At 43.1% G+C, this 25220-nt stretch overlaps 1 protein-coding gene across 12 annotated transcripts in view; it reads left to right on the forward strand.

The window, feature by feature from the left end:
- Nucleotides 1-25220, forward strand: part of LOC139267173 (pumilio homolog 2-like) — a 156694-nt gene that overhangs the window by 51322 nt on the left and 80152 nt on the right. For all 12 annotated transcript variants that reach the window (XM_070885094.1, XM_070885087.1, XM_070885093.1 and 9 more), the window contains one exon: nucleotides 11414-11519. In XM_070885094.1, the coding sequence (XP_070741195.1) occupies nucleotides 11414-11519 (106 nt within the window). The remainder of the gene's footprint in view (nucleotides 1-11413; nucleotides 11520-25220) is intronic.

Below are 25220 nucleotides of genomic sequence, written 5' to 3' on the forward strand. Positions count from 1 at the left end.
GGTATTGACCCTGCGGAGTATTCTTCTGCAACTAGGTTCCATCTTCTCATTTCCTTGGGTGAAACTTTTGACGGACCACTCTTGCTGATATCCAGCTCCAGCCATTTCTGCTCAATGACAGTCACTAGTTTCTCCACTTTCTCACAGAGGAAGTTCTTTTTTCGTGTGGCACGCTCTTGCACCATATGCGTATTGGACTTACACTCAGGTAATGTTCAAAAATCAGACCTCACCTTTCTTCCACCTATCCAGCACTCCTTTCCACTCCCTCAGCCACACAAAAATCAATATTTAAACCTTATCTTTATATATAGTCTATTACCAATGATACTGAGGACATTCTCCCTTTAATTGGCCAATTGCCAAGCTTCCTGCTGCACCGCGCATGCGCGCATGCTGAAATGTCCATTGCGCATATGCACATGCTTCCCCTGCCGACACTCCACAAGACGCTGAGTCTAAGCCCCACCCCCCTGCCGGCCGCGCTCAGCCCCCCACCCCCCCCACGCCGATGGATCCGGATGACAAGGGAGCGGCCAAAGTGTAAGGTAAGTTTTTGCCGCTTTTTTTTGGCTTAGAAAGTCGGCGTACCACCCCTAACTGCGCCACTCTAGGGGAAATTTGGGCTCATTCAGTGAATGCAATTTAAAATGTCTTCATTCTTGGTTAATATTTATGTAGATTGATCTGTCTAAAAGAATGTTTTGAACAATGAGTAGCAGTTTGCATGTAGTGCTGGTGTTTTGGCAAATAATATTTGAAAATACAAATTTTCAACGGACTGCCCTAGAAAACATTAGCATGTTAGTTGCTACCTGTGTCGGAGTAACCCAACATTGCACATCACTGTCTGGCACTGTTCACACGTGCTTTTGAAAATGGCTGACATTTTTATTCCTAATTTTATTTAAAGATTACATCATAACAATCTTTCCAAAATCCATAAGAGTATGTTTCTATGTATCTCGTGTATGGCACACAGTTCTTGTACATGTTAACCTATTTCCTGTCACGTTTTTATTATAGAAACCCATATGACAAAATGTCACGATTGGGAAAAAGTTACTTAAAATACTTATAATGGGAAAATCCTACGATAACATTTCACTGCATGCTTTGATGATGCAATCTATCAGTTTTGAGGTTTTCTCCTTCAGCCTCTTCTCAGCACCCAGCATTTTCAAATAGCTGATTGAAGCAAATGTAGAATGCATTAGGATGCAGAATCTCCATCCATACCTAGATAATTTGGGTCATTGAGATTCCAATACGCAAGATCTGCCAATAAGCTGTGCAGAATACACTGTCACACGTTGCTCCCTTTAATGGCCCCGGCCTGCAGATGGAGCAGTGCGTGTTGCTGCAGGAAGGCGATGGCTGTGAAGAGGGCGACTAGATTTGAGGTTTCCCAAATCCAGGTCGGTGATTGGAGTGCTGGCAGGTACAGCTGGAGCGGCGAGGTCGGGGCGGAGGAACAGCGAGAGTTCGTAGAGGGACATGATCGGGGCCCAGAAGAGGCGGGGGCCCAGGGTCAGCATGGGCCAGCCCACACTGCGATATATATATATATGTATATATGCACACTAGGTCCGTGCAGCAGAGCTGGTCTCCAGTCGTCTTGGTTAATCCTTGCCACTGGACCAAGATGTCAAGCTCGTGGCGGCTGGTATGCATCGGCCATCACACGTTTTAAAAAATAAAATTCATGCACCGGCATCTTCCACCCTTCACTATGCAGTTCGGGACCTGGAATATTAGGTCCTTCATTGAAACACCTGTGAACTCGTCCCTTTTTGGCGTGGAAGCAAGTCATCCTCGTTTCTAGGGACTGCCTATGATGATGATGATGATAATACATTCAGTATGGTCAAAGGACTGAGAATAACACACAATAATAAACAGGCTGCAACTCAAGAAGGAGCTAATATTTCCTGGAGCATTATTTCAGAAGCCCAGTCAGATTGGTTTACAGTATTTTGAATATTCTCTTTTAGTGGATCACAGTGAAAGGATATTAAAGTATGTTTAGTCAAATGACAGTAGTAGTTTCAAATGGCAAAATTTTTAGGTCAGATAGAGGTCCTTTTCAATCAACCAATCCAGTCAAGCCTCTCCACTGAGCCTTGTGATTATCACAGAAAACACGATGAACAAGATTGCAATACTCTCCATATTCCACAGTTAACAGTGGTAACATTGAAACATAGAAAATAGGTGCAGGAGAAGGCCATTTGGCCCTTTGACCACCATTCGATTAAGATCATGGCTGATCATTCCCTCAGTACCCCTTTCCTGCTTTCTCTCCATACCCCTTGATCCCCTTAGCCATAAAGGCCATCTCTAACTCCCTTTTGAATATATCCAATGAACTGGCATCAACAACTCTCTGCGGCAGGGAATTCCACAGGTTAACAACTCTGAGTGAAAAAGTTTCTCCTCATTTCAGTCCTAAATGGCCTACCCCTTATCCTAAGACTGTGTCCCCTGGTTCTGGACTTCTCCAACATCGGGAACAATCTACCCGCATCTAACCAATCTCGTCCCGTCTGAATCTTGCATGTTTCTATGAGATCTCCTCTCATCCTTCTAAACTCCAATTTATAAAGGCCCAGTTAATCCAGTCTCTCCTCATATGTCAGTCCAGCCATCCTGGGAATCAGTCTGGTGACTCTTCGCTGCACTCCCTCAATAGCAAGAACGTCCTTCCTCAGATTAGGAGACCAAAACTGAACACAATATTCCAAGTGAGGCCTCACCAAGGCCCTGTAGAACTGCAGTAAGACCTCCTTGCTCCTATACTCAAATCCCCTAGCTATGAAGGCCAACATACTACTTGCCTTCTTTACCGCCTGCTGTACCCGTGTGCCAACTTTCAATGACTGATGAACCATGACACCCAGGTCTCATTGCACCTCCCCTTTTCCTAATCTGCCACCATTCAGATACTATTCTGTCTTCGCATTTTTGCCCCCAAAGTGGATAACCTCACATTTATCCACATTATACTGCATCTGCCATGCATTTGCCCACTCACCTAACCTGTCGTAAGTCACCCTACAGCTTTTTAGCGTCCCCCTCACAGCTCACACCGCCACCCAGTTTAGTGTCATCTGCAAACTTGGAGATATTACACTCAATTCCTTCATCCAAATCATTGCTGTATATTGTAAAGAGCTGGGGTCCCAGCACTGAGCCCTGCGCCACTCCACTAGTCACTGCCTGCCATTCTGAAAAGGACCCGTTTATCCCGACTCTCTGCTTCCTGTCTGCCAACCAGTTCTCTATCCACGTCAGTATATTATCCCCAATACCATGTGCTTTGATTTTGCACACCAATCTCTTGTGTGGGACCTTGTTAAAAGCCTTTTGAAAGTCCAAATACTCCACATCCACTGGTTCTCCCTTATCCACTCTGCTAGTTACATCCTCAAAAAATTCCAGAAGATTCATCAAGCATGATTTCCCTTTCATAAATCCATGCTGACTTGATCCGATCCTGTCACCGCTTTCCAAATGCGCTGCTATTTCATCCTTAATAATTGATTCCAACATTTTCCCCACCACTGATGTCAGGCTAACCGGTCTATAATTACCCGTTTTCTCTCTCCCTCCAGTCCTTAGGAACTGATCCCGAGTCGATAGACTGTTGGAAAATGATCACCAAGCGTCCACTATTTCTAGGGCCATGTCCTTAAGTACTCTGGGATGCAGACTATCAGGCCTCGGGGATTTATCAGCCTTCAATCCCATCAATGTCCCTAACACAATTTCCCGCCTAATAAGGATATCCTTAAGTTCCTCCTTCTCACTAGACCCTCAGTCCTCTAGTACTTCCGGAAGGTTATTTGTGTTTTCCTTCATGAAGACAGAATCAAAGCATTTGTTCAATTGGTCTGCCATTTCTTTGTTCCCCATTATAAATTCACCTGAATCTGACTGCAAGGGACCTACGTTTGTCTTCACTAATCTTTTTCTCTTCACATATCTATAGAAGCTTTTGCAGACAGTTTTTATGTTCCCGGCAAGCTTCTTCTCGTACTCTATTTTCCCCCTCTTAATTAAACTCTTTGTTGTCCTCTGCTGAATTCTAAATTTCTCCCAGTCCTCAGATTTGCTGCCTTTTCTGGCCAATTTATATGCCTCTTCTTGGATTTAACACTATCCTTAATTTTCCTTGTTAGCCACGGTTGAGCCACCTTCCCCGTTTTATTTTTACTCCAGACAGGGATGTACAATTGCTGAAGATCATCTATGTGATCTTTAAATGTTTGCCATTGCCTATCCACCGTCAACCCTTTAAGTATTTTTTGCCAGTCTATTCTAGCCAATTCACGCCTCAAACCATCGAAGTTACCTTTCCTTAAGTTCAAGACCCTAGTTTCTGAATTAACTGTATCACTCTCCATCCCGATAAAGAATTCTACCATGTTATGGTCACTCTTCCCCAAGGGGTCTCGCACAACAAGATTGCTAATTAGCCCATTCTCATTACACATCACCCAGTCTAGGATGGCCAGCTGGTTCCTCGACATATTGGTCTAGAAAACCATCCCTAATACACTCCAGCAAATCCTCCTCCACCGTATTGCTACCAGTTTGGTTAGCCCAATCAATATGTAGATTAAAGTCACCCATGATAACTACTGTGCCTTTATTGCATGCATCCCTAATTTCTTGTTTGATGCTGTCCTCAACCTTATTACTACTCTTTGGTGGTCTGTACACAACTCCCACTCACGTTTTCTGCCCCTTGGTATTCCGCAGCTCCACCCATACTGATTCCGCATCATCCAAGCTAATGTCCTTTCTTACTATTGCATTAATTTCCTCTTTAACCAGCAATGCCACCCCGCCTCCTTTAACAGATGCATTCATGACTAGATGGAGTAGTAACTATCTGGAAAGTATCCTAAGGCAAATGGACAGTAGAACAGTCCAGCTGGCACATCAATTGACGAGTTATTAACATTAAGGCTGCTCAGGAATATTACCAGACCATTACATAGGATATACGGCACAGAAAGAGGCCATTCGGCCCAACCAGTCCATACTGGCATTTATGCTCCACTCGAGCCTCCCCCCATCTTTCCTCATCTAAATCTATCAGCATAACCCTCTATTCCCTTCTCCCTCATATGCTTGTCTAACCTCCCCTTAAATGCATCTATACTATTCGCTTCAACCACTCCCTGTGGCAGTGAGTTCCGCATTCTCGCCACTCTTTGGGTGGAGAAGTTTCTTCTGAATTCCCTATTGGATTTCTTGATGACTATCTTGTATTGATCATCCTTTCCTGATCTGTATACCCTCGCATTTCTGATATCATCCTTTTAAATCTTCTCTGCATCCTCTTCAGTGCCTCTCTATCCTTTTTTACAATATGGTGACCACAACTGTTCGCAGTGTGGTCTAACCAAGGTTTAATACAGGTTTAGGATAACTTCCCAACTTTTCAATTCTATGCAGCTAGAAATAAACCCAAGTGCTTGGTTTGCTTTTTTATGTCCTTGCTTAACCTGTGCCGCAACTTTTAGTGATTTGTACTCCGAGATCCCTTTGTTCCTCCTACCCCACCTAGACTTGCACCCTCCAATGAATAAGTGATCTTCCTATCAAAATGTAATGCCTCACATTTATCAGTGTTGAACTTCATTTGCCAATTATATGCCCATTCTGCAAGTTTATTAATGTCTTCCTGTAATTTGTTGCAGTCCTCCTCAGAATTGACTCTGCCCCCCCCCCCCCCCAATTTGGTGTCATCTGCAAATTTAAAATTGTTTTTAATTCCAAAGTCTAGATCGTTAATATAAATTGTGAACAGCAGTGGTCCCAGCACTGATCTTTGTGGAACACCACTACCTACCTTCTGCCGCTGTGAATAGCTTTTACCCCTACTCTCTGCTTTCTGCCTTGAAGCCAGCTAGCTATCCATTCTGCTACTTGTCCCCTGACTCTGCATTCTCTGACCTTGTTCATCAGCCTATTATGGGATATATTAAATAAACTAATCAAACTCAAAGAGGATAAAATTCCTGGTCCGGATGGATTGCATCCACCCATTTTAAAAGAATCTAGGGAAGAAATACCTTATTGAAGGCCTTTTGACAATCTAGATAAGTTACATCTACTGCATTACCATTGTCTACTCTCTCTCTTACCTCTTGAGAAAATTCAATGAGATTGATCAAGCCAGACTTTCCCTTTTGAAATCCATGCTGAGTACTCATTACTATATTTTTTGCTTCAAGGTGTTCTTCTATTTTCTCCTTTAGTAAGGATTCCATTATTTTTCCTATCACCGATGTTAAGCTAACTGGTCTATAATTTCCTGGACATGTTCTATCCCTCTTTTTAAAGAGAGTTATTACGTTAGCTATCCACCAATTCTCTGGCACTACACCTTTTTGTAATCAATTATTAAATATGTGTAGTAATGCCTCTGCTAACTCTTCCCTAGATTCTTTTAAAATAGGTGGATGCAATCTATCCGGACCAGGGATTTTATCCTCTTTGAGTTTGATTAGTTCATTTAATATATCCCCTCTTTATTTTAAATGTAGTTATCTCATTACTAATCTCATCATCCAATGCCATGTCCACCTGTTCTATCTCCCTGGTAAATACTGAAGCAAAATAATTATTTATTATTTCTACCATCCTGTATGGACCTATTCCTATTCCTATCACAACCTTCCTTTTTTTTTTAAATTGATGTGCATGTAAAATATTTTACTATTTTTTTATGTTCCTTGATTTAATTTCATTGTTCCACTTTGCCTTCCTAATTTTTTTTTTACTTCTCTCCTAATCTCTTTGTATTCTCCCTTATAATGCATTCCCCTGTTGTGTATGTACTTATTGTAAGCCTCTTTCCTTACTCTCAATTGTTCCCTTATGGCATTATTCATCCATGGAGTCTCATATTAGTGTTTAGTTTGTTCTTTCCTTTTAGTGGAATATATTGTTCCTGCACTCTGTTGAACACCATTTTAAATGTTTCCCATTGCTGTTCTACATCATTGTTTGCCAATATTGTTTTCCATTTTATTTTCCCAAGTTCTGTTCTCAGCCCCTCCAAATGAGCTTTTCTCCAATCTATAACACTGGTTTTCGTCATACTTATACAAAAGCAAAATACTGCGGATGCTGGAATCTGGAATAAAAAGTTCTGACCCTAAACGTTAACTCTGCTTCCTCTCCACGGATGCCGCCTGACCTGCTGAGATTTCCAGCATTTTCTGTTTTTATTCGTCATACTTATGTCCTTCTCAATTATCATCTTAAAGCGTATTATATTATGGTCACTATTGCCTAGCTGTTCACCTACTTTTACTTCTCTTGTATGCTCGGGTTCATTCCCCATTACTAGATCCAATAGAAAATCCTCCCTTGTTGGGCTTTTTATATATTGGGTTAGAAAGTCCTGTGCACATTGTAGGAACTCTTATTCCCTTAACCCCTTTACCTACCTCTTCTATCCAATTAATATCGGTTACCATAGTACAAGGCAAGATGGTTTATCAGTTATTGGACAGCACAACTTCATTGGTGTGAAGTGGGGGTTGAGGAGAGAGAAAGAGAGGGTGGTCCTATATATTTTAAGAGCAGTGCTCCGATCAAATGATATTCATCCTCCACACACTATAGTGCCTCCCACTCATCTCCATTGGTATATAGTTTTCTTTGGCTGTGGGTTGGGTTAAGCAGTTATTGGCTTTGCTTTAACTTTTAGGTCAAAAACAAATTGGTCAATTGGTCTGGGATAAGATGCAGGAATAGGGGGACCACGTGTGGCACTCCCTATCTTGAATGATGTGACAACATTTTTGTGTGTGCTCCTATAATGTGGGGAAGTATTGTATAGTCATTCAAGGATTGAAGAAGACCGGACCAGTTAAATAGTTTATCTCGCTAGCATTTTGAGTCCAATACTCTTTAAAGGCCCGGTGACCATAATTCCTTCCAGCTTTTATTAAGGATTTCACTTTTTTATTTTTGACTTTATATAATCTAGAATTTTGTATTTCATTTTCAGAAAATCAGTATGTAAATTAGATTAACATGAGAGTACATATCGTGAGTAAGGCGTCTCTTCGCTTCCAGATCAAACTCGTCTTTACTTATATTTTGTTTGAACCAAAGCTTCAAGTTTGCCCAATTTGCCAACACTTTTTTTTGCTAAATACAAATTAAAGGAATATTGCAGGAAATTGCTTTAGCTTTTATTTTCTAACCAAAGTGGTCATATGCCACATGGGAAACTAAGCAAGTGGACCGTAATTTGCTCAAAATAGGAGGCTTTTAGTTGAGCCATGATGTAGCTATCTTCCTCAGCTGCTTAATTTATACAATTGACACCCTCCCTCTTACCCCGACCCCCTGCCCCCCCCTCCATTGAGACAAGTAATTTTGCCATATATTTTAGAACTTTTGGTTGCATTCCTTTCACTCCCTCATTCAAAAAGGTACTGCTAATTTCATAGCTTCTGCTTATGCATGTTTGGAAATGCCTCAGTGAATTAATCTATTAACATTTCAAATATAATTATAACCAAAAAAATTGTGGTCATTTATCAGCAATTTTATCTTAAAATGCCTAGATTGAAATCAAGCATATTTAATGCTGTTTTGAAGGAGGCAGTGCTTTTGAAGGGGTGGAGTAGCATTGGAATTGCAACTGGCTATTTTCAAGTATCCCTTTTTAGGACATAAAGTGTACCAAAGTTTAAAAAGAAAAGCTGAGAAATAGTTACTGAAGCCCAGCGTGAGCAAAATGTTAAATGTTTAAATTCTGAATAGATTGAAAGTGTTGTAGAATACCCCAAGCAACATTTGCGTGCTGAAAAATAAAGCCCAAATTAATTCATTGATGTATCCTTTTATACCAATGTTGTCCAATAGAAATTGCTGACTAGTCACAGGTGAGACGATGGCGACACTGTTTAGCCACATGCGCAAATTTTAGTAGAAATTGCCTTGCATACATTAACTGTATTGTGTGAGTGGAGTTCCGAGTAGAGCGCTTGCTTTGGGAGTCTCAAGTCGGACATGCAGACGATATGGCCCGCCCAACGGAGCTGGTCGAGTGTGGTCAGTGCTTCGATGCTGGGGATGTTGACCTGAGCGACAACACTGACGGTGCGTCTATCCTCCCAGTGGATTTGCAGGATCTTGCGAAGGCAGCGCTGGTGGTATTTCTCCAGCGATTTGAGGTGTCTACTGTATATGGTCCACGTCTCTGAGCCATACAGGAGGGCGGGTATCACTACAACCCTGTAGACCATAAGCTTGGTGCCAGATTTGAGGTCCTGGTCTTCAAACACACTCTTCCTCAGGCGAGGAACTCCTACATGGCAACTGTGCTCCAGGTGGGCAGAAGAAACTTTTCAAGGACACTTTCAAAACCTCCTTGATAAAGTGCAACATCCACACCGACACCTGGGAATCCCTGGCCAAAGATCACCTTAAGTGGAGGAAGAGCATCCGGGAGGGCGTTGAGCACCTCGAGTCTCGTCGCAGCTAGCATGCAGAAAACAAGCGCAGACAGCGGAAGGAGCGTGCGTCAAACCAGACTCCCCACCAACACCTTCCTTCAACCACCTGTGACAGAGACTGTAATTTCCGTATTGGACTGTACAGTCACCTGAGAACTCACACTTTTAGAGTGGAAGCAAGTCTTCCTCGATTTCGAGGGACTGCCTATGATGTACTTCACATGTATATATTTACTGAACAGCTGCCAAGGAAGTAAAGCCCTCACAGTAAACAATAAACACTCACGCACACTGCTTTTTATTTTACCGGCAAACACAAAAAAGGTTAAAGTACACATGCATAAGCTGTGCGAATGGGAGTATTGAGATCATATGCCCAACGACCATGTCTATTATTCACGTGTATATTCACTTAAACATCTAGCACCATTCAGTAAACAAGGAAGTAAAGCACTTAACGATCAAAAAACACTCTGCTTTTTATCTTTACCATTACCAACAAATGCACACAAAGGATAAAGTGCACACTCATATGCTGTGTGAATGAGTATTGAGATCACATGGGTTATAGAAACATAGAAACATAGAAAATAGGTGCAGGAGTAGGCCATTCGGCCCTTCTAGCCTGCACCGCCATTCAATGAGTTCATGGCTGAACATTCAACTTCAGTACTCCATTCCTGCTTTCTCGCCATACCCCTTGATCCCCCTAATAGAAACATAGTGGTTATGTTACTGGACTAGTAATCCAGAGGACCAATGATCCGGAGACTTGGCAGTTTAATGGAGAATTTAAATTCAGTTAACTATCGTATCAGTGACCCTGAAACTACCAAGTGATTGCAAAAATCCATCTCGTGTCATGAATGTTCTTTCGGAACAAAATCTGCCATCCTTACCTGGTCTGGCCTATATGTGACTCCAGACCCACAGCAAAGTGGCCCTCTGAAATGGCCTAGCAAGCCACTTAGTTGTACCAAACCGCTACAAAGATGTATACTAAGAATAAAACCAAACAGACCACCCGGCATCGACCTCGCTGGAGGAAATTGCAGTGCATCCAAGAGTGCATATCACACTAAAGCAGTGTAGGGATTGAGACAGGCCGTAGACAGCTAGAACTGGGTGTCACCAGCGTAATTGTGAAAACTGACCCCATGTCTTTGAATGATGTCGCCGAAGGGCACCTAAAGATCAATTCTGGCTCCCACGATAGCTAAATTTCCTGGCCCCTTGCAGGCTGGTTTCCCAAGGAGTGTAGCAAATAATGCGCGTGCCTGCAACCCCTTTATACGAATGATTTTGCTCCAGTCATGCCCTGTTACATTTCTCGTAGCCGATTGGCATTCAAATGAATTTCTGGGCCCAGATATCTCCCCACAGAGTAATAAATTTATTAGAGGGAGAGTAGTCCCTCTGGTTTTTCATTCCCTGCCTCTTGGTGCCCAACTCCAGCAGCATTGATTGACACCTTGGAGTTGGTTGTTTTCCCTGTTCAATACAGGAGGTGAATATCTTGTGGATTCTTGAAGCAAAGGGAATATGAAACAGTATAGGATAGTATTCTTTTTAAAAAAAAAAAATAATTCATAATGCTGGTTTTCAGCTTACCACTGTGTTCAGTATGTAATGGGCCTTGAAATTGAAGCTAATTAAAATGAACTACTTTAAGTTTCCATAAAACTAGATAATAACTGAGTACAAAGCAGTCCCAGTTCTGCGGATGTGACATTGTTTAATAGCAAAACATCCCAGTTTGTATATCAAGGGAAAGCTGAGATCAAAAACAAATTAAGTGCTTAGGCTATTTATTTTTTTACCAACATGTGATTGCCAAGTTGTTGCTGCATAAAAATGTTGCTTTTTCTCTAAGTTTACCTGTTTAATGTAGTTATCATTTATTTACTGTCTTCTTTTAGCTTTTACCTGCTAAGAAATTCTGGGAATCAGATGATTCAGCTAAAGATGGCCAAAAAGGGATATTCCTCGGAGATGAGTGGAGGGACACTGCATGGGGAGCATCTCGTAAGTGTCACAGATCACGTTGTCTTTTAAATCTGCAACATTTACTTTTTTGTGTAGAAAACATTTTCACATCACTACCAGTTTTAAGAACTGTAGAAATCTAGCATAGAAAGAAAAAGCTTGCCTCAGTAACGTGGATGCATTTGCTTAGTGTCCACGTGATTACAATTTAGGGAGAGTATGATAAATATGCTTAACTAAAACCAAATTGCATATTATCTGGAAAGATGTAATATACTCACAGTTTGAAAAAATATGCAATTTTGCACAGACTATGTTCTTTAATTATGATAAAACTAGTCAAATCATTTTCAGGATTGCGGCTCGACTTGCAAACACGTACCCACTGTGTTCTTTACAGTTGTTCCAGAATAACATTTCAAAGGACAGACCACTTTGGTTGTTGACAAAAATAGTTGTCCATAATCTCTCCAACTTTCTAATTACAGTACAAATTCGGACCTCTCTGGTCTGGCACCCTCAGGATCTGACCGGTGCCGGAACAGAGAATTTTCTGAACCCCAGGAGGTCACACCGAGCCTAGGCTTACTGGTACCCGATGACAGCGCCCGGGCTCCTGAACGCCTCCAGCTACGAAACTTTGGCCTTGCTCGCTCGCTCGCTCTCTCTCGCTATGCTGGTTTGCTGCTTTTTTCTTTTAAGATCGTGTCATCTCTCTTCTCCACCCCCGGCCCCCACCCCCCACAGCTCCAGTCAGTTTGAAACAAGATGGAGGATGGAGACGGCTGTCTGGTCCTGACCCTGAAGCTGGATTTGCGTGGTTTTTGTGCGTATGCGCAAATCTATTCAATCCAGTCGCAGGGTATGACGCGGTTGAAACCAATGACCCAGAAGCGTGCTGCGCAGAAAGCCACTGCACAGCATCTAGTTGTTACCTGCAATCACTGGGAAGTCGGGACGCCACCCATGCCGGGACTGATGGCGAACCATGGATATTTCGGATTAGGGAGTCCCGGACTGGAGAGGTACAACCTGTACTTGAATATCGTGAACATACTTCCTTTGAAGGAGTAAAATCTGTCAATTTGCAAAACATTGAACACTTTTCAGTTGGACATTTAATTGATCAGCTGTTGTATAACTGGATCCACGAGTTCATATGTATTTGTTTTCCTCCAGAGACTTACAAATTGAAAAAAAACACCATGAATACCAAGAAACTCTATAATAAAATTAAAAGCTGGTGTTACTATAGGTTGGACCTCTCTGGTCAGGGATTCTCTGGTTCAGAAATATCAGTGGTTCAGCATTAGTTGGGCCTGATGACAGCACCCGGGTACCAAACCTTCGCATTAATGAATAAATGTGGCTGGGAGATTTCTACATGGAGAGAAAGAGCGAAGCCTGAGTTTCGCAGCCTGAGAGTTTGAAATGTAGTCTTGAGTTTTGCAGTCTGAAGTTATCTGTGCCATCTCAGTGCGTGTTGCAATGTGTTATCTCTGCAATCTGAGTGTGCAAGGCGCTATCCGGGGGCTGTGCTGTAGGTCTGTAACTTTAAACGGTGTTTCAGAAAGCGGGCTCGGTGTGCGTGTGGCGATTGGCTGGGAGCGGCTGTCAGTGAGTGTGTGAGTGTGTGCGTGGGTGCTGAGGGAGCCGCCCACAGACTACCAGCACTCGCGCACAGAGGAGCCCGGTCACTGTCGACAGGTGCTAGTAAGCCTAGGCTAGGAGTGAGGTCGGAAGTGACGAGGTCCGGAAGTCGAGAATGTGGAGGCCTGGGAGAGCGGAGAGGTCGGAGCCCAGAGGTGGAACAGTGTGGACAAGACCAAGGGAAGGCACAGCACGGGCCAATAGCGAGGCTGTGAGGTCGTGAGGCTCACATTGAGTACTATGAATTCCACTTAGAGAGGTGTCCTGTGGGAAGGAGGATAGTAGGAGTATATTTGAGTGTATGTATAAATTGACTCATGCGGCGGAGCCTGATCTCCAGTCGCCTTGGATCCCCTTGCCAAGACCTTGCTCCATCAAGCCTGTGTGGTGACTGGTGTGCAACAGCCACCCCACGTTAAAAGAATTCACGCGCAGGCATCTCCCACCGTTTAAAATGAGTTCATCAGTCACCTGATTACTCATTTTTAGTGTGGAATCCTTGACCTCGGGGGACTGCCTATGATGAGGCTTGGCGTGACCTCCCGTGGTTTAGAAAATTCTCTTGTAGCACCGGTCAGGTCCCGAGGATGCCGGACCTCAGAGGTTCAACTGTACTATGAACAATATATTCACTGTATTGACTGCTATGTTGGATAACTATAGGCAGAAATGTCTATTTCTAACCTTCAAAATCTTAATATTAAATTGAGCTGAATTGTAGCATATACTTAATCACAGTAGCCTCTAGCGTTCATTAAAAAAAATCTAACATAGTTAAATGATTAAGCATATATTCAGTAAAAATTAATCAATAAACCACCTTTTGAAAAACTTAATGGGCCCAAGTTTCCACATGATTTGCGCCTGATTTTTAGGAGCAACTAGTGGAGAACGGACTATCTTAGAAATCGCAATTCTCCACTTTTTTTTTTCTGCAGTTCTAGTGAGTTAGAACAGTTCTACCTTAGAACAGAATTTTTTCTTCAAAAGGTGGCGTGTCCGGCCACTGACGCCTGATTTCAAAGTTTCCACAGTGAAAATGTACTCCAAACTAAAGTAGAATGGAGTAAGTGAAGATTTTTGTAGAACTGAAAAAACCTGTTCTACACATTAAAAAATCAGGCGCAGGTTACAAATTAGGCGTCCAGAATGAGGTGGGGGGGGTGGTGGGGGGAAGGGAACTCATTAAATTCTACAATCAATCCTTATTCATACTTCTACAAATATTATACAAATAAATCCAACCTGAATAAACATTTATAAGCAAAGAAAAGATTAAATAAACCATCTTCCTACCTGTGTGAAAGTGCTTCAGCCGCGCAGAGGAGGGAGGGGAAGGAGACAGCGGCTTGTTGCCGCGCAGGGGAGGGAGGGGAAGGAGACAGCGGTTTGTTGCCGCGCAGGGGAGGGAGGGGAAGGAGACAGCGGCTTGTTGGCGCGCAGGGGAGGGAGGGGAAGGAGATAGCGGCTTGTTGCTGCGCAGGGGAGGGAGGGGAAGGAGGCAGTGGCTTGTTGCCGTGGAGGGAGGGGAGGGAGGGGAAGGAGACAGCGTCTTGTTGCTGCGGAGGGGAGGGAGGGGAAGGAGACAGCGGCTTGTTGCCGCGGAGGGGAGGGAGGGGAAGGAGACCGTGAGAAGGGAAGCCTCAGTACTGATGTGCTGATGGCAATGTGGTTTTATTAAAAAATGTTCAAAAATTAAACAGCTACAAAGAACTACAAAATGGCCGAGTGCCAATGTTTTTTTTCACACTGAGCATGCGCGAATGCTCCAACGCGCACGCGCAGCGATGCCGGCAGGTAAAAAACTCATTTAAATAGTACCCGCCCCCACCCACTTACAAAATTGGCGCGAGTGTAGGCTCCGCCCCCCTGGGCGCCGCGCCAAACAGACAAGGAGCTGAAAAGCGCTCGAGAATAGCGCGTTTTTTTTCTGGCGCCGTTTTAGGCGCGAAAAACCGGCGCCCAGCTCGGAGGGGTGCCCGTTTTTTATCCTGTGGAAACTTGGGCCCAAAAAATATCTAGCTTGTATAAATCATTTGCACTCTGCTCTTTAATAGTACTTTTCTTCATACTCCATGCACAACATACTTTGTATGGTCCCAAGTTTCCACAAGATTTGCTCCTGATTTTTAGGAGCAACTGGCGTAGAACGGAGCATCTTAGAAATCGGAATTCTCGTCACTTAGTTTGCTCCAGTTCTAGTCAGTTAGAACAGTTTCAGGTATTTCCGAGCTAAAAATTCAACATCCTGAATCCGGCAACATTGTGGACAATTTTTGGGTATTTCCAGATTTCACAGACAATCAGATGTCTCTAATCCGGAAACCCTTGGGCTGAGTTTCGGGTATTTCTGAATTTCCGAGCTGAAAATTCGATGTCCCGAATCTGGCAACCTTGTGAACAATTTTTAGTATTTCCAGATTTCGCAGACAATCCCAACGTCCCGATTCCGGAAACCCTTGGGCTGAGTTTCGGGTATTTCCGGATCGGCAACCTTGAGACCGGGCTGGTTTGCATATTTTTCTGGATTTATCTTTGAAAAGGTATGTACAGCTTAAAATATACTTAAAATATGAAAAGGAATGTACTCAAAGCATGAAGTATAATAAATAAAGGTTTTTATTTGGTAAGCAGCATACAGGTATGAAACAGAATACAGGTACCCTGTAATGTATAAAGAATCGGAGTAACTATTTGTACTAAGTCTCCCTAGGAGACGCATGCGCAGAAGTGAGAATTAGGACAAATAGTCTCCAACTCCGCCACCGCCCCCTCCAGCACAATTTACACTAATCCTTTTCCTCATGCGCCCATCTGCATCGCCGATCCATCCTCCGATCCGATCCGTCGAAAACTTTGCCTCCAGAGTGCCGAGCCTCCGAGCAGCCCCACAACACCATGTTGCCTCCACTGCAGCTCTGAGGTGCCGACATCGCTGAACCTCTGATCCATCTGGCCCCAAGAGGGCCTGTGGGCGGCCAAGAGAGCAGACGGGGAGAGAAGCAGTGGGCATCCAAAAACAGGGCTAGAGAAGCGGCGGGCGGCCGAGAAGGGAGTGGAAGAGAGAGAGGGAGAGGGAAGGGAAGGAAGAGGGAGAGAGAGCCGGTGGTGGGGGGGAGCGGGGGGAAAGAGAGAGACAGACACGGGGTGGGGGGTGGGGGGGGGGAGGAGGGGGGGCGGGTGGGGAACCAGAAGGGAGAGAGCGAACTTGGAAGACGGATCATGTTCTTACAACCCCCTACAAGGGACATCGTTGGAGTGGATGAAATCCAGAAGTCACGACACTGTCACTATTCACTTCATACCCAATAAACCTGTTAACAATCCATACACAATGCCGCATCTATTGGGGGGTGGGGGGGGGAGTTTAAGGTCATGCACTTGCGCTGGGATAAGTCACTTTGGCTGGGGGAGGGATGCACTTGCGCTGGCGTAAGACACTTTGACTGGGGGAGAGATGTGCCCTTTCTGACTTCTGAAGTCAAAATGGATCATGTTACAATGTGCAAAGTTAGGCTGGGAGTTTCCATTCTCACATTCCAGAGAAACTTCAGGGTATGGCTTATCCTCCAAGAGGACCAATCAGCAATAAGTCATGTGATCATTATCAATCAGAAAAACGGCTGCAATTCAGTTGGTAAGATGCATCTACAAAAAATAATCTTCCTGTGATCCACTTCCTAAGTAAGCTGCACAGAAATCGGTACAGGTTACAATTGGCTAGAGGTTATGCTTGAGGTCAAGGGCTTAGCTATGATGTCTGGGACTGAAGATGGGCCAGCAGTAGGATTTTCAAATTTGGAAATTGCTGGTACATTGAAGGCTTTAGGTTTTGGGCACTCTCTTGCGATACCCTTTGAAACATAGCGACTTATTTTAATCGGTTAAGTAATTTGAGCGCTTGTTCGATTTTTCCCAAATTTTATACACCTGTATTATTTCCTCTTCACTTGCGCAGTTTCGTTGCTTTAGGGCGTTAATCAATTCTTGACAGATTTTCCACTTTGTTAATGGACACTTTTTCCACTTGATTGTCAACATCAGCATTGTCATCCTCACTGCTTTCATCATTTTCCTCTGGATACAAAACCATGCCCACAATTTCATCATCTGTCACTGCATGCACAACGGGAGCATCATTGTCTATGTCCATAACTTCTGTGACATTGTCTTCATTCAATTCTAGTGCAGCTTCACACCTCCTTTTGCGTATTCTACAAGAGCAGCAATCATTTCCTTCTCTCTGGACACATGAAAATCTTCAAAGTCATCATCAACATCGTCATCATTTTCATTAACCATAGTTGCTGGCCAGAGGTTATGCCAAGCATTGGCCAAGGTGTGTCTAGTTACCTCATTCCACGCATCCGCAGCTGCCCATGTGGAGTCCTTCATAGAGAAAGCTTTTGAGAACGCTGTTATTCCCAGGCCTCTGTTCACAGCACGAAGCAAACACCTCATAAATTAGTTTTTGTGGAGACACTTCATTGATCTCAACATTCCTTGGTCCATTGGCTGTACCAATGATGTTACATTGGGAGGTAAATAGATTCCATGGACATTATCCTTTACTAGAAGCTCAGCATCAGGATGTGCTGAGCAATTGTCTAGCAGCAAGAATATTTTGCAATTTTCTTCAAGGCCAGCTGCCATCCAATGAGCCTGGCGAAGAAAATGCTTCTCAAACCAGTTCGGAAAAATTACCCTGGTTACCCATGTTCTCTTATTAGCATAATAATGCACTGGGAATACTCACATGACCTTGAAACATCTTGAACGTTGGCTTTTCCCGATGACCATAAGCTTACATTTGTGCCCCAGTCACATTTGCACAAACAAGCACAGTCAGTCTATCTTTGGTGTGATTTACATCTGGCTGCGATTCTTCTACTGTTGCTAATGTCTTTCTCGGTGTATATAGTGCCAAAACAGTGCTGTCTCGTCGGCATTATAGATTTGCTCAGCCGAAAGGTTTTCATCAGCAATTAGTTTAACAAACTCATCATAACCTTCAGCTGCTTCATGATCTGCTAAGGCTTTTTCACCACATACTTTCAATTGCCTGATGCCATGATGCCTTTTAAATTTGGTTAGTCAACCTGAAAAGTACTCGCATGAAGTTTCAATCTCCAGTTCTGCATGGAATATCTTGGCTTGTTGCATCACCATTGGGCCAGACAAAGGAACCTTTTGACTTGTCCTCTGTTGCTACCACTCCGTCATTACCCGATCCAACTCAGCACTTTTAGGCTTATGCATAGTTTTTCTCTGTCATTTCTTTCCGAACGTCACTTTCTGCATAAAACTTCATGATCTGTTCTTGGTATTTTTAATATCATAAATGGTGGCGATTCCAACACCATTCTCTTTACTCAGTCTTCTCACTGAAGCACCTCTATCTAATTTCTGCAGTAACTCCACTTTCTTGCCAATTGACAGTGAATTATGTTTCCTCTTTGCACTACCTGTGTTACTCATTGGGTATCTGTTGGCCTTTTTGACATCGTTGCAATGGCAAACAACACAAATTCACACTATCTTTAAATCGGAAAAAAGACCACAGCCTTTGAGTCAGGTCACGTGGGGCCTGGCCGAGGGGAGTACGTGGATCGGCTCTGGTCGCATGTGGGTCGGGGTCGTGGGGCATTCCTAAAGACTCTGACCGATCGCAGGTCTGTAATGTGCCGTTTAAAAAAAAAAGTCCTTTTGGGAAATATTTCCGGATTCCAGACAACTCTTTCTGCGATCTGCAAAATGTCCAGTTTTCGGATAATTCAGGTTTTTAGGTATTGGGATGTTGTACCTATATATCCTCTCTTGGATAAGGAGACCACAACTGTGCATAGTATTCCAGTTGTGGTCTCACCAAGGCCCTGCAAAATTGTAGCAAATATGTGGTCATAGGCCCTGTAAAATCTGAGCCATTAACATTTTCACTTTTGAAGTTGAGAGTTGCTGCCCTGAGAAATGGAACAACACCATATTTTTCAGGGGCGGGCAGGGAAAAGCGATGTGTTCTCTGGGAACATGACTGTTGGCATGTGCCTTAAGAAAAGCTGGCGCTGGGTGTTTAAGATGCAATCCATTCCCTGTTCACGTTGCCCTCCTTGTTATCTCCTCCTTTTCTCTCTCTTTTCCCCAACCCCCCCAAAAAATCCATTTTGTGTTCTGCCCCCTCTCATTCCCATCCTCCCGCCCCATGCAAAATAGGAAACCTATTCTGATGAACGATCTTTGCATTTGATCTTATTCCAGAATAACAATCTCACCATCTTCCCATTGCAACATTAGCTGTTTCATAAATGAGTCCTGTATCCTGTGCTGAACCACTCTTCCTGGTAAACTGTTGATGTGTCTGTATAAAATAAATATTTTCTGCTGACTGTCCTAGATTTTCCTTTTACAACCTTGAACCTGTGCCCTCTGGTTCTCCTGCATTGAAAATATTGTTTGGGTTTACTTTCTCAATCCTGTCAACTATCTTGTGCACATCTGTAAGATTACTCTTAAGGCATCTGTTTCTGAAAGCTGAAGAATCATCTTATCAAGTCATTCTCCTTTGATACTGCAAATTGGTCTTGTTATCCAATTTTGAATTAAAATAAATTGATCTTAAAATTATTATTCCATATCTAATTTGAAGCTTCCAAAAGTATATAATTTTCATAGAATTAAGAGAAAATATGTATGCTATGCTCACTTATACAACTTTAACTCTTAATAAAATAGTAATCTTTGAATCATGCAGATTTCATCCCAAAATTTCCCCAGATTCTTGGGTTATATACTGTACCACAGGTGATATAAATTTTATAAAGCTTAAAATATCTCAGTTCCTATACTATCTGTAATTCTGATTTATAGTGGGATCTGAATTTGCTGGGAAATTTTTCAATATTGGCCCAAAGGGAGGAAAAGCTCAGGTTGAGTATTTAGGTCAGTACATCCTGGAGCGGCTCCATTCATTGCAACGGGTCTGCAATCTTGGACTAGACTCCAAGCCAGTGTCAGGAATCTATAAAGGAATGCAATCCTTTACTAATACTTGTCACCCCTTTTATCCCATTGCATTTTGTAACCAGGAAAATTCAGCTCCCAGTACTACAGTACTGCCCTAGTCTAAATCCGGTTTTTGTTAATGCTGTTAATTTGTATTTCCCAAAACAATTGTGCCTCCAGCTCACCAGTTTTATTCACAATATTTTGTGCTTCTCTCTATTTGGTAATCATGTTCATTTCCCTGCTTCCTCATTTTCATGATTTTCTCCTTTATCTTTCTTATCTTCCTTGTCCCCATTTTGCTCTCCTTTCTGCTTCCTCATCTTTTGTTCTGTTCCTCTGCTTAATAGTTTAAAACGTCCCCCACAGCACTAGCTAAACTTCCATCAAGGACATACATCTTAAGTGAACCCCATCCATCCTGTAAGGGCTACTCCACCTCCAGAACTTAACTATGTTGCAGGAATCTGAACCCTTTCCTCCTACGCCATCTTCGAGCTGCATATTTAACTCCATTCTTGTACTATTCCTAATGTGATCAGCAAATGGCATCAGGAGTAATCCTGCGGGTACCACCCTGGAATTTCTGCTCTTTAATCTATCTCCTAATTACTGAATCTCCCTTTGCACATTCTATTACTTCTAATGTAATTGATGCCAACATTTCTTCAAAATCTTTTGCATTCGGAGCTCTCCATTGCAACTGCAGAAGTACTTGTCTATTTCCTGACCCTGGATTCCCCTATAACTACAACATTTCTGCATTTCAGACTTTGTTCTTTGGTTACTGCTTATTCCGCGATGCTGTGGTTTTGCTCCTGGTTTCCCCCCTCCAAGTTGTTTCCTGCTACAAGCTGAATATCTGTTTGTCAATTCAACACACTCAGGAGATCCCTGCACTACCTCCTGTCTTCTCTTCCTATTCTGATGGATGGCCACACACTCCTGTTCCTCACTAATTCACTTTGCCTGTGGTATGACCATGCCTTCTGAACTTTTCTACTTCCTGCTCGGTGTTAAATTCCTGGGGCATTGGAACCGGTTCTGGGGGAGTTGGGACCAGTACAAACCGGACGGTCTGCACCTGGGCAAGACCGGAACCAATGTCCTAGGGGAAGTGTTTGCTAGTGCTGTTGGGGAGGAGTTAAACTAGTATGGCAGGGGGATGGGAACCAATGCAGGGAGACAGAAGGAAACAAAATGGAGACAAAAGCAAAAGACAGAAAGGAGATGAGTAAAAGTGGAGGGTAGAGAAACCCAAGGCAAAAAACAAAAAAGGCAACTGAACAGCAAAATTCTAAAGGGTCAAAGTGTCATAAAAAGGCAAGCATGAAAGCTCGGTGCCTCAATGCAAGGAGTATTCGGAACCCAGGAGAGGGCTCTGAGCTAGTTAGAGTGGGTGAGAGCTCAGATGAACAGGACCCCAAAAAATAATGCAAAAGGCAGGAGGCAACAGAGCAGAGTAGCACTGGGGTAAGTGTAAACCACAAGGTGATAGAAAGGGACAATATGTATGAATATAAAGGGGCTGCAGGAGGGGTCAAAACTAAAAATCATGGTTTAAAAACTAGTATTAAAACACTCTACCTAAACGCATGCAGCATTCGAAATAAAGTAAATGAGTTGACGGCACAAATCATTACAAATGGGTATGATTTGGTGGCCATTACAGAAACGTGGTTGCAGGGTGGTCAAGACTGGGAATTAAACAAACAGGGGTATCTGACAATTCGGAAAGATAGACAAGTAGGGAAAGGAGGTGGGGTAGCTCTGTTAATAAAGGATGATATCAGGGCAGTTGTGAGAGACGATATTGGCTCTAATGAACAAAATGTTGAATCATTGTGGGTGGAGATTAGAGATAGTAAGGGGAAAAAGTCACTGGTGGGCGTAGTTTATAGGCCCCCAAATAATAACTTCACGGTGGGGCGGGCAATAATCAAGGGAATAATGGAGGCATGTGGAAAAAGGAACGGCAGTAATCATGGAGGATTTTAACCTACATATCGATTGGTCAAACCAAATCGCACGGGGTAGCCTTGAGGAATTCATAGAATGCATACGGGATTTTTCTTAGAACAGTATGTTACAGAACCTACAAGGGAGCAAGCTATCTTAGATCTGGTCCTGTGTAATGAGACAGGAATAATAAACGATCTCCTAGTAAAAGATCCTCTCGGAATGAGTGATCACAGTATGGTTGAATTTGTAATGCAAGTTGAGGGTGAGGAAGTAGTGTCTCAAGCGAGCGTACTATGCTTAAACAAAGGGGACTACAGTGGGATGAGGGCAGAGTTGGCTAAAGTAGACTGGAAACACAGACTAAACGGTGGCACAATTGAGGAACAGTGGAGGACTTTTAAGGAGCTCTTTCATAGTGCTCAACAAAAATATATTCCAGTGAAAAAGAAGGGCGGTAAGAGAAGGGATAACCAGCCGTGGATAACCAAGGAAATAAAGGAGAGTATCACATTAAAAACCAATGCGTATAAGGTGGCCAAGGTTAGTGGGAAACTAGCAGATTGGGAAAATTTTAAACGACAGCAAAGAATGACTAAGAAAGCAATAAAGAAAGGAAAGATAGATTACGAAAGTAAACTTGCGCAAAACATAAAAACAGATAGTAAAAGCTTTTACCGATATACAAAACGGAAAAGAGTGACTAAAGTAAATGTTGGTCCCTTAGAAGATGAGAAGGGGGATTTAATAATGGGAAATGTGGAAATGGCTGAGACCTTAAACAATTATTTTGCTTCGGTCTTCACAGTGGAAGACACAAAATCCATGCCAAAAATTGCTGGTCACTGGAATGTGGGGAGGGAGGACCTTGAGATAATCACTATCACTAGGGGGGTAATGGGACTCAAGGTCGACAAGTCCCCTGGTCCTGATGAAATGCATCCTAGGGTATTAAAAGAGATGGCGGAAGTTATAGCAGATGCATTCGTTATAATCTACCAAAGTTCTCTGGATTCTGAGGAGGTACCAGTGGATTGGAAAGCAGCTAATGTAACGCCTCTGTTTAAAAAAGGGGGCAGACAAAAGGCAGGTAACTGTAGGCCGGTTAGTTTAACATCTGTAGTGGGGAAAGTGCTTGAAGCTATCATTAAGGAAGAAATAGCAGGACATCTAGATAGGAATAGTGCAATCAAGCAGACTAGAAATGGATTCATGAAGGGGAAATCATGTTAAACTAATTTACTGGAATTCTTTTGAGGATATAACGAGCATGGTGGATAGAGGTGTACCGATGGATGTGGTGTATTTAGATTTCCAAAAGGCATTCGATAAGGTGCCACACAAAAGGTTACTTCAGAAGATAAAGATACGCGGAGTCAGAGGAAATGTATTGGCATGGATCGAGAATTGGCTAGCTAACAGAAAGCAGAGAGTCGGGATAAATGGGTCCTTTTCGGGTTGGGAATCGGTGGTTAGTGGTGTGCCACAGGGATCGGTGCTGGGATCACAACTGTTTACAATATACATAGATGACCTGGAAGAAGAGACAGAGTGTAGTGTAACAAAATTTGCAGATGACACATAGATTAGTGGAAAAGCGGGTTGTGTAGAGGACACAGAGGCTGCAAAGAGATTTAGATAGGTTAAGCGAATGGGCTAAGGTTTGGCAGATGGAATACAATGTTGGAAAATGTGAGGTCATCCACCTTGGGGGGGAAAAAAAACAGTAAAAGGGAATATTATTTGAATGGGGAGAAATTACAACATGCTGCGGTGCAGCGGGACCTGGGGTTCCTTGTGCATGAATCCCAAAAAGTTAGTTTGCAGGTGCAGCAGGTAATCAGGAAGGCGAATGGAATGTTGGCCTTCATTGCGAGAGGGATGGAGTACAAAAGCAGGGAGGTCCTGCTGCAACTGTACAGAGTATTGGTGAGGCAGCAGCTGGAGTACTGCGTGCAGTTTTGGTCACCTTTCTTAAGGAAGGATATACTAGCTTTGGAGACGATTCATTAGGCTGATTCCGGAGATGAGGGGGTTACCTTATGATGATAGATTGAGTAGACTGGGTCTTTACTCGGAGTTCAGAAGGATGAGGGGTGATCTTATAGAAACATTTAAAATAATGAAAGGGATAGACAAGATAGAGGCAGAGAGGTTATTTCCACTGATCGGGGAGACTCGAACTAGGGGGCACAGCCTCAAAATACGGGGGAACCAATTTAAAACCGGGTTGAGAAGGAATTTCTTTTCCCAGAGGGTTGTGAATCTGTGGAATTCTCTGCCCAAGGAAGTAGTTGAGGCTAGCTCATTGAATGTATTCAAATCACAGATAGATAGATTTTTAACCAATAAGGGAATTAAGGGTTACGGAGAGCGGGCGGGTAAGTAGAGCTGTGTCCACGGCCAGATCAGCCATGATCTTGTTGAATGGCGGAGCAGGCTCGAGGGGCTAGATGGCCTACTCCTGTTCCTAATTCTTATGTTCTTATGTTATTAGGACATTAATAATCTTGCAGAATGGGCATTTATTATTATTTGAATGGAGAAAGATTGCAAAGTGCTGCAGTACAGCGGGACCTGGGGTACTTGTGCATGAAACACAAAAGGATAGTCTGTAGGTACAGCAAGTGATCAGGAAGGCCAATGGAATCTTGGCCTTTATTGCAAAGGGGATGGAATATAAAAGCAGGGAAGTCTTGCTACAACTATGCAAGGTATTGGTGAGGCCACACCTGAAATACTGCGTGCAGTTTTGGTTTCCATATTTACGAAAGGATATGCTTGCTTTAGAGGCAGTTCAGAGAAGGTTCACTAGGTTGATTCCGGAGATGAGGGAGTTGACTTACGAAGAAAGGTTGAGTAGGTTGGGCCTCCAATTGGAATTCAGAAGAATGAGAGGTGATATTATCAAAACATATAAGATTATGAAGAGGCTTGACAAGGGGTTATGAGGAGCGAGCAGGGAAGTGGAGCTGAGTCCATGATCAGATCAGCCATGATCTTATTGAATGGCGGAGCAGGCTCGAGGGGCCGTATGACCTACTGCTGCTCCTATTTCTTATGTTCATATATAATTGGCAACTGAAGTTCAACACAAATAAACAAAGCTGGAGTACTTCGTGCAGTTCTGGT

This window comes from Pristiophorus japonicus, chromosome 7 (assembly GCF_044704955.1).
Source record: "Pristiophorus japonicus isolate sPriJap1 chromosome 7, sPriJap1.hap1, whole genome shotgun sequence".
NCBI lineage: Eukaryota > Metazoa > Chordata > Chondrichthyes > Pristiophoridae > Pristiophorus > Pristiophorus japonicus.